This window comes from Mesitornis unicolor, unplaced genomic scaffold (assembly GCF_000695765.1).
Source record: "Mesitornis unicolor isolate BGI_N332 unplaced genomic scaffold, ASM69576v1 scaffold22280, whole genome shotgun sequence".
Classification (NCBI taxonomy): domain Eukaryota; kingdom Metazoa; phylum Chordata; class Aves; order Mesitornithiformes; family Mesitornithidae; genus Mesitornis; species Mesitornis unicolor.
Window position 1 is genome coordinate 33,591 of NW_010156536.1, and position 10,862 is coordinate 44,452.

Consider the following 10,862-nt stretch of genomic DNA (forward strand, 5'->3'; position numbering starts at 1 on the left):
ATGATACCCCCTCCTCCCCACAATACCTTCCTGCCAGGCTTTTCCAGATCATATTATTGAGCATAAAAGCTCCCAAAAGCAAATATTAAGTATTTTGAATTTAGGGTAGGTTGGTTTGGAGGATTTTTGTTGGTGTTTTTTTTGTGGTTTTTGTTTGTTTGTTTTTTTAAATTGGGTGACAACATTAGTTTATACACATACAGGTACACAAGAGAAACACAATTGAATTCTCTGCTACTAGCAGCTGACTTTGCAAATGGAGCATGCAAGGAAATGACTAGCCAAAATGGATCTAGGCTTTTGAGATTAGCTACAGTGTGCAGTAGTTTTATCATTATCAAAGTAGCTGCTGTGCAGGCAGGATTGCATTTCCTCATTTGCTTGCAGGGAAAAAGTTGACTTAAAAGGAAAAGAAATGCTTTCAGTTCATGATGATGGTGATTTTATCCTGTGCTGTCCTCACAGCAGCCTCTGATAGTTGTCACATCTTACAGATAGCAATACGTAACTATGTAATGCAATTTAGGATTTATTTCTTTTAAGTACTGAAGAGGAGGCTTAATTTTACTGTTGCTAAGTAACTTTTTTTTGTATGGTTGTACAGCTCTTTCCACTTCAGACTGGCCAAGTTATTTCTCCTTTCTTTTTGTTACAAATGGGGAACATGTATTTTTTTGTGCAGCAGAACAAAGCATCACAGTTAGTACGTACCATTGCCTTGGACCTACTCAGAGGAAAGCAATGCAGGCATTGGGAAAGGAGGAAAAAGGAAGGAAGCAAGGGACAGAAACTAGACTTACTTAAAGCAGAACTAACACAATTGCAACAAATTTAGTTTTACAGAACATTTTGAAATTGACAAAAAAAAATCAGTAATGAATTAACAGCAACATGCTTTTAGGGGCAGAGCTTCCTGTGCAAGAACACTGAAGTAGGTATGTGCAGTTTTACTTATCTGCCACATGATGGTATTATCTGCATTGGCCAGATGACAATATTTGCGTGAAGTGATGCTAAAAGGGATTCCATTAAATATGCAGGTGGACTGATATAGCAATGCACTGCAATACATGAGAATTACAATACTGTGCTTGTCTGAATCTGAATGTTTTTAAGCAATGAGTGCTAGAACAAGTGAAGAATTTCTTAACATGAAGATAACTAAATTCCAATGCTCTAGAGAAACCAGGGCAAGAATAACAAATTGGGAGTTTAATCCTCATTAGTGCTCTGAATAAGTTAATTTTCCCTTCAGCAATAATGGGGAGTTGCATTCAGAACTAAATAATTATGCATTTACATCCTCCCATACCTGTTAGAAGGAAATTAGGCAGGAAACAGGAAAATGGAAAAAAAAAATTTTAACAACGTGTAGTTCCCTGGCTGAAGGAATGTCAGTAGCTAACAGAATCAGAAACACCTCACACCGATAAGGAGCCAGAAGCTGCGCTGTGTCAGAGATCTGAGATAGGTTTAAGTGGCATGCAAGTTGGAGAGGGGCTGAGAGTTAGAATTGAAATTGCTTTTATTACATATAGTGCATTTTATACCAGTTTTCAGCTTCAGGCTTATCCATAGTCTCAACAGTATAAAGAATGAAGCTCTGAAGTCCCTCTCAAACTGTCAAGTCAAACTGTCAAATGAAATGTAGACAACAGCATGAACCTGAAATCCATTTTCTGACTTCTCACATTTTTATTTTTGTTACTGCTTTTCCTACATTTAAATCTGTGGCCTATTTAATCCACATAAATGTGTTTGCAAAAGCATGTATGTATGCAGAAGCATTATTTAAATTTACTTACTTTCAGATGATTAAAACAATTCTTTTTTAACATAAGTGGGCTGGATTTTGAGAGTAATTAATAATAATGAGGGGGAGGTTGGGGGTGGAAACCACTGTTATGTTACTACCACAGATGGTTTTATTTTTCTTTCAGTAATTAAAAATACTCTGTGTGTGCAGTGTCCATGCTTGCATTAGACAAGAATGGACCACAATAAGAACAGAATGGCAGTTCAATCTCTATAGCAGTCACATATGCTCTGCAAAAGTGACTGGTTGATTACAAGTGCAGTAAATTCAATTTCTTATACCATGAATCACGCGTCTACTTGCTGGAATAACTGTTTATGTAAGTTCAACTATAGGTCATCTGGGTTGCTTTGTATGCTTTGAAGAAAGTTCCCCATTATGGAACATAAAAAAAACCAAACATAGCAGGGGTTATATTGGGACAAAATTAATGTTGTAAACTTCCAATATTACCAAAAAAAATTCAGAAATGGAGTCTGGTTTCCTGACAAGCATAGTGGTGAACAACAGTACACTCAAGATCAAGCACTACTTGGATGGGCAGTGAAGAAGAGCCTACTTAGCTAACTAGGTGGTCTGTATGAAAAAAATACAGCTTTTGCAATGAAAGATTTCAAATTGTTAATAAGCTCCATTTCAACATGCAGCTACTTAGTGTTTACATGTTTCTGTTTGAAAGCTTGTTTTTATAGCTTAGCTAGCACACTGTGATTGACTTGGTTGCTCTCAAGCAATGATGAGACAATTCACATTATACACAAATAAAGACTAGAATTAGAGACTATTCTAGCTTTGCTTTGCTATTCTTGCACCACACATGCTCTTAGAGCACTGTTAGGTAAATATGTATAAAAATGTTCATTTCTCTTACCATGATGACAGAAACCCCAGCAGATGTGTTATTTTGCTTGGGTAGGGTGTTATTAAAGTGCTGCTTCAGTTTACCTGTTACTTCAGCTTGCATATTATTCTCCTGGGAGGCATCATCCTGTAAAAGAATAAACACAATATTCAAATTAGGAAAAAAGACAAAAGTATGCTTGAATGTACCTGTGCAAAAGAGAAGTTTGCTATTCTGCTGAGATACTTCCTTCTTTTTAATGCAAACTGTTCAGACATACAGCCCAAAAGTGAATGCCCTCTGCTACATGAGATATAGTTCAAAAAGGAACATAGCAACCACTGTTTCATTTATGAACTTTTATTTCTTAAAATGCCATGTGACACTATATCCTTTCAGTCCATTGGTTTGTCCCACAATTATAAGCCAAAAGTTTGATTCAAGCATGTTAAAAATAACATGCTTAAAATAATGTTAAAAATAAAAAAGCGTATTTGTCATTTGTCTTTTAAATCAGCATTTTATATGGTCAATCATATCCTAAGTGTGGAAACATCACACAGTACCAAAAATATGTTTGAGAGGAGCTGTTATGCATAGACACATTTGTTATAGTTGTCTTCTCTTCTCTTGTTTGAGGGAACTCCATAGATCATATTCAGTCCCTCTTTTAAAAACTGTGTAGAAATAAATATTGACTATGTATATGTAGACCTTGTATTTTATTGCTAATGAACGGATTTTTAAATCAATAAGTAAAGCACTTTTAGTGTTCCTCATTGTTGCTCTCTGAAAACATGAAGGACCTGGCAACTATCAGCTTAGTGCCTATGTTAAATAATGGATTATTTTTGCTAATTTTATTTCTCTTATGAAGCTTGAAATTCTTCAAAAAACAGGTGAGTACTTCAAGTAGTAGTGCAGCAAGTAAGATGCCAGCATGCACAACAGTCCTGCCACATACCCATTTTTGAGATTACTGTTTTCTAGGTTGAATGTGAAATTAAAAAAAAGACATGCCTGCCGTGTTATGTTTAAGGAGGGTTACAGCAATCCCCAGCACCTTCTAATCTCAGTCAGCAAGTGATATCCTTCATTCTGTTCTTCCCAGAGCACAGAAACTTAACAGTGCTGTCAGAGCTGAAGCTAATGCCAGACTCTTGCTTGTCTTTTGTGTGGAAATAGTGGTCCAACAAACAGAAGCAGACAAAGTAGAAGTGTATTGCTGCTTCTGAAAACTACACTTTAATGGTTAGATTTACAGATTTTTTTATAATAAATGAGAGACAATTAAAACGTAAGTTACTCACTGACACCCAGGGATGGCTTAGGATCTGTGCTGCTGTATATCGGGCTTCAGCATTCACATGTAACATCAGGCTGATTAACTCCTTTATAAAAAAAAAAAAAAAAAAAAAAAAGGAGTTTGAGGAGAGTGGGGAAGGACATCACAATGGAAAATATCTTTGCATCAAGTTATTCTCAGTGCAATTTTCTTGCTACCTGGGTGAAAAAAAACCCCAGCTTACACTGATACCAGAACCAGTGATACCAGCGTGACTTTAGTGGAACAAAAAATTTGCCCTTCAGATTTAGCGTATGCTGGACAGTGTATTTCTTATCAACTTCCTTATTGTATGCATTTAACAGTTCATAAAGGGCACAAACCAGAGGCAAGAAACTGCATCTGAAATTCAAGAAACTGCTGAAATTATTTGAAAGCTATGTTCTCTTCTGTGTTGTTCCAAAAGAATAAAAGACATTTAGGATCAACTGGTATAGGAAAAAGCAGATAGACGGAAAGAGACAAATGTTTAATTCTACTAATTATAAGATTTGGTATTGTGGCTTTCATCATATTTTAGAGGCACTAAATCAGATGTCTTAGCTTTATCAAATACTTACCTGGGCCTTCTGTAAACGGTGTGACTAAGCTGCCTAGAGATATGATAAACCTCAAGAGCTCATTGATACAAAGCAGCCAGTAAAGTAAAATGAAAAGACCAAAAACCCAAAACAAATTTCTTAAGTTGTTTATTCAAGTTTCTTATGCAACTAACAATTCACTGGTGTAATTCCTGGTTCTACAAGCCTATCAGGACAAATATGTCTCCCTCCCAAATGAATAAAGTCATGTACTTGGAGCCAAATTCCCTCTTGAAAATCCTTTTATAAACTGTCGGCCTCCATATTCTCATCTGGAGTATTTCAAGGAAATTGTTCATCACTTGAGTTTTGGGAAATGGCTTCTTCAAGCAGATAACATACCTAACCGAGGGGTTTCCCAACCAGCCAAGTTATTTAGTCTGTGAAAGACTGAAGTGAAAGGGATCACCTTTAGTACCAAGATTGAGGATCTTGTTTCTTCAGAATGTAAGTCCGGAATTGTGTAAGATGGCTGGAGCTTGGGAAATGTTGGCAAATGGATAAACAGCCATTGGGAAATGCAGAAAAAATGCAACTTCTCATTGGCTGGATAACAAATAATCTCCACTTGCTAATTAGAGTCTTCAGATATCATTCAGAGCATGTTGCTGAATTAACTTGAGAATTGAGGCTTAAAACTTGGAACCTTTATCCTGAAGAGTCAATCATTTTAAACAAATGCTGATGATAACACAAGAACTATTAGCAATGGCAAATCAAGCTGTCAGCACCTCCTGAAAGGTTCTAATATGGCTCAAGTATAATAGTAGCAAATTATGTCAATTGCATTCAGTTCACATAGCAATAATTTATCTTTTAAAAAAGATTGCTAGGAAGGAAAATTAAGAGAGACACTTGTTTTAGACCTGAAGAGCTGGACCTGCTATAATAGTTCATCATTAAGAAAACTGAATAGCATTTGGTGTTCACTGAATGCAATTGGCATTCTGCTACACTTACTCAGACAGTAACAGGATGGCCTGCAAAACCTGAGTTGTCATCAAGCACTGTTAAGCTAACTGACCAGAAAGGCACAGCAGCTGGAGGAGTGGGTAAGATTCTGTTCAGAATCTTTTATTCTCCCTTTCCAACAAAGCACAGTTGTTTCACTGGCTTGTCAGAAACACTATTTCAGGTGGAAAAACATATCAGTACCTTTGCTGAATCAGTGATGTTATCCCAGTAGGGAGAAGGAAACTCCAGCTTCCCAACAAGTATCTGATCAAAGAGATCTTCCTGAAGGTTGTTTTCACTGTAGAACAGCCGTAATGAAAAAGATCATGAGAAAGCAGTCAATTTGTAACATGAGGAGTTTTTAACTTGATTTGAGGATGGAACAGAAATGATGTTATATCGACTACTATAAATACATAATTTGCAAGCTTATATAATGGCAGTGCTTCTGAAGTGTTTGCCATCGTTACACTGTCAGCAGGGGTGAGAACAGAAAAATAATATATAGAGGTGAAAATTACATATTAAGCTAAAAGGACTTCCACTGGATTAGAGAATGCATAGCTAACAGACAGGAACAGAAAAGGTGATTAAGAACTAAGTCACTTGCCAGCCTAGCTGCAAGCCTATGATAGGGGGAAGAAGTGTAGTGAAATGAACCTCTTCTGTTAAACTATCACAACAGAAGAATTTTCAAAATCCAAAGAGGAGACATTGAAAACAATACATTTAATTTACTGAGCATTGGCAAGCTACTGCTATTGATATAAGAAGTACTTCTGTATCAAAAACATGGAATCACGTATATGCAAGAATCGCTGGCAGTGAGTTTTTATTTTTTAACCTCTGTTTGTTTGCCCTAGCCACTGTGAACATCCACCCAACCTATTACTGTAACAAACAATTTACCTCTTGGGTTGGTTTTGCAATAAATATTTAACCTTGGTTAAGACCTGATTCTAATAGCATGGTATGGACATTCTCCACCCTCCAACTCTATTCAAAACAATTTGTTTATATGATCTCTTTAAAAATATGTTTTCAGTTTTAAAGATGAACTAACCATGTGCAAAAACCAAATACCTAAACTAAAAGATAATTTTTCCATTGACAGTTGTTTATCTTGTATTATTTGCAAAATATTCAGTCTGGTAACTTTTAGTTAAAAACTAAGTGTTTTGCTGTAAAAACACACAAACAGAATGCATAAATAAATTGTAAGTTAAGAGAAGAATTCCCTATTAAAATGTGTCAATTCCTTTTCATTCTCTGGCAGAAAAACAAAAACAAGCTGAGGCATAAAGCATATCCATGATTATTTTTAGTAGAACTCATACATACTGTGACACTGAGAAGCAAGAATCATGTTTGCAAACCCAGTCAATCATATGAAAATTATCAAAAAGATTAACATGGTTAAAAATGCAACATAAGCAAATCTTTCCCCTCACCTGAGTTTTACCATTAACCTTCACTCAACATAAACCAGTAAGCTGCTGTGTCCTGATGGAAACGCTAGAGGGCAAAGTATACATGTTCATTGAACTGGGATACACTTACCAAACAAAAGGAAAACAAAGTATGCTCTCACACCACCATGTCCCTACACACAGCAGTAAACCTATTGCTCCCTTAGAAAAATAAGTAAATAAAATTGATCCCAAAACCTGACAACAGGGACAAGTGAAAACAATTTTTTTAAATTAACAAAATGATAAAGTAAATGTGTCAATTTAATCCATTTTTTCCCAGGATGCCTTCTTGGTAGATAGGCAAGACTTGCTCAGAAAGAACTTGGTTCTTCAGTGTTTTTCCTGTTGACACACAGAGACACTTACCTGCGAAAAGGTGGAAATCCACATAAGAGTATGTATGTGATCACACCTGCAGCCCAAATATCTACCTTCAAGCCATATCTGAGAAAACAAGACTGTGTTACTTGTGCTGGATTAAAAAAAAAATCATCCCAATCAAACAATGGATTAGATTTACATGCATACATATATTCAGAATCTGTTCTAAGTTACTTGCTGATGATGTGGAAATGTATTTTGTACTTAAGCATCATTTTACTTAGTGTCTTTCACAGTCTTTAGCAAACTGTGATAACATCATTTTTCATCGTTTGGTTGGCTTTTTTCATAAGCCTCAAGGGTCTCCAGGGTCTTCTGAATATACTCAGATTCAACCCAGTATCAAGGTTTCCCAACCCATAATCACCAATGACAATAGAAAAGGATGTGCTTTCTTCGTTTCCATATTGGAGAAACTATCTCTAACATTATCAGGTGTTGCTAAGCAACAAGAAAGATACCAATTCTCCATCTCTTAAATGACTGAGTTACAGGGGAAAAGAACTGTACCTTTCTTTTAAAGCACAGAAATGAAAACACTAGAGGTCAAAAAGAGGTATTTTTCTTTCCCTAATTTGGTTTGTCAAAATCTAAAACATGCACATGAAGTACCCTTTGACATTTGAGCTCACTGCAGCTCTGAAATATTTCTTGACATGACAAATGCACTGAACAGGGCTTGAAACAATACTATAAACCTCCCTCCATTAGGAAGACCAAATTCAGAATGGTCACAGCTAAGGCAAGAGTCAGCTAGGATGAAACAGAGGTCTAATAGGTCTAAAAGGAAATTGTGAAATTTTACCATTTTGCAAAATTATTTTGTATTTATGCAACCACTTGTTAAGTACAGAAAAATGGGATGGTTTAATTAAACCAATAGTTACCACATGGTACGTGTCACCCAAACAAGGTCACTTGAAATCAACAGGATCTAATTAGACCCGCTCAGAGCAGAGGTTTAGATTAGATGACCTTGGAATCTCTCCCAATATAAATTATTGTTTCTTGCATGAACACTGTATTTTGCTGGTCAATTTTTCTCGAGGCAGTTGCTGTGGCTGGTACAATGGGCTCTGAACGGTGAGGTGAGGCAGGGAACACAAACCAATAAACTAGTTACAAGATATATGTCCTGGTCAGTCATCCTCACCCTGTCTCTGCAATGATTTCTGGAGCCACATATGTGGGTGTACCACAGACAGTATATAAAGGTCCTTCAACCACAGTCGCCAGTCCAAAGTCTCCTAGCTTCAAAGACTTCGTTCCATCTGGATATTCACATACCTAGAATCACCAAAATAAAAACAGAATGGGGAGGAGAACATATGCATTTAAAAAAAATCATTTAATGTGTTTGGAAAACAATAATCATCACACAGAGAAGGTAGGAAAAAAAAGAGGTAACTTCCATAGCCCTGTAGGAAAGGAAGAGAAAAATGGTATGGCCATTGATTGCCACAGTGCAGCTGGAGCTAGAGTTCAATGGAGCTGTCTGCCAGCTATGTAGGTCAGACCACTATATAGCCTTAAGCAACTAGAGTGGGGGGGTGGGAAGAAAAGCCAATCCTACAATGCTGAGAAGTTTTAAATATATTTTAAAAAACACAACACTATGCTTTCAATTGATCAGGACCCAGAGTGGTAGCTACCATGAGATTTGTTTGATCTCTCACTAACTTAGCATAAATCTAGTCACTTAGCATACTGGATATTTCACAGGCAAGTATCTCTCCTAAGCTTAATCTAGGCAAGTTCAGTACAGAAGTGAGAAAGCTGACTGAGAAGTGTTTAGGTTTCCGTGCAGATCCAAGTGCATCTTACCCAAAAGCCCCATAAAGAATCTAGCACATCTTGTTCCGAGTAATTTTGTTGATGAAATAAGATCAATTTTAATAGAAAGAAAAGGGTTATACAACAGTCACAGCAAGAGTAAATCAAACCAGACCAACAGCAAAGGAAACATTCCAAATAAATGAACCTTGGTTTTGCTCTTAGTAAAATTTTTATGTGAACATGTTTTCAACAGGATCTAGTTTCTAGAATATTAGACCCCAGAATTTCCAAAATGGCTGATTTTATTTGCTTTCCTCAAACAACTGAATACTGCTAATGCGGCGATACCGTCCTTCATTCGCCTGTGTAATTTGTATAATTAATGGAAACATTATCCTTGATATAACACCTTCATACTATGTGTGATTACTCTTAGAGTTTGTATTTTTGAATGCACAACTAGTAAAAGTTATGTAATGTTATTCAGACAGCTGGATGACACTGTGCAAAAAGAACTAACTACTTATAATTACAATTACAGGTAGCAATTGATGGGAATGATCTGCATTTACATTCAATACCAGTATGTTATCTTAACATTCTGCCACTGTCAATCACAGTGAGTAAGATTTGCATCTGTTCAGTAATCTCTTCAGGCTTCCTATGCAGAAAGGACATTTGTGGCTATTCATAACTGATTCAATCACTAATGAGAGCTTAAAATTTCTGTGGACTAGCTGTTTTTGAAGACATGATGATAAGCAAGACTTCCACCTTCATTTTCTCTCATTTAAGTACCATGTTGCTGTGATTACATTTTCCAGGAGAAGCTCTCCCTCCCTTCCTTTTGCTAAACAATCTAATTTGTTTGAGGGTTTATTTAAATTGCTAAACACTGTCAGTGGAATTAGTTAGGAAAGAATTGACTATTAATTGAAAAATATTTTCAGCTTATAGCCCTATCTTGCAATAATGCAAAATCTGGTCTGGAATAAGCCATGACTCCTACTCTAGATGCAACATCATTAAACAGGATTGAAAAACACCACAGAAGAAATTCCTACCAAGTGTTGATGAAAGCTACTAGCATTCCTGATAACAGTCGCTCAAGAAGGGTTGATTATGGCCCTGGCTGTTCAGTAATATCTAATACCCAATATGTAATGCGTAACCATAACCTCTTGTATAAACAAGATACCATCCTGTTCACATTTTACACACTGTAGTCCAAGCAGTTCCCAAAGCTGACTTCATGGTAATTCTTGTCAATACAGTTATTTTATGTCTCTGCTGAAAACAAAAGTAGTCAGTCCCCTAGGACAAAGTAAATGTATGTACAGATTTAATTCATGGCTAGAATACTGAGAAGTAATCAGAAAGATGTTCCTACTATAACAGTGAAAGAAAAAGGAAAAAACCAATTGCTCGAGATAACCATATTATCATTCAAAGAAATGGCACTCAGCCCACCTTTTCTCCCACTTGCAGGCTACAATAAATAATTCATCAACATAGCTTTAAAATTCATTGTTTTGTGAGACAATACTTCTGCTTATCCAAATGGCAGCCAATCAAAATGTAAATAAAGATAGGTCTAAGGACAGGTTTGAGCACAGCTCATTTGGGTTATGGTGATTGCTATCTCATGGCAGAAGATTTATTTCATACACACTTATTCTAAATTAATATTCCTGCT

General features: G+C 36.2%; 1 protein-coding gene across 4 annotated transcripts in view; it reads right to left on the reverse strand.

Annotated features, from left to right (window-relative positions):
* Positions 1–10,862, reverse strand: part of DCLK2 (doublecortin-like kinase 2) — an 82,069-nt gene that overhangs the window by 2,524 nt on the left and 68,683 nt on the right. For 3 of the 4 annotated variants that reach the window (XM_010193483.1, XM_010193476.1, XM_010193468.1), the window contains 5 exons: positions 8,544–8,677; positions 7,376–7,453; positions 5,739–5,835; positions 3,968–4,048; positions 2,688–2,804 (listed from right to left, as the gene is read on the reverse strand). In XM_010193483.1, coding sequence (XP_010191785.1) covers positions 2,688–2,804; positions 3,968–4,048; positions 5,739–5,835; positions 7,376–7,453; positions 8,544–8,677 — 507 coding nt within the window. Of the gene's footprint in view, positions 1–1,505; positions 1,634–2,687; positions 2,805–3,967; positions 4,049–5,738; positions 5,836–7,375; positions 7,454–8,543; positions 8,678–10,862 lie in introns of those variants that run through there. The other variant, XM_010193491.1, reaches the window with a different exon arrangement.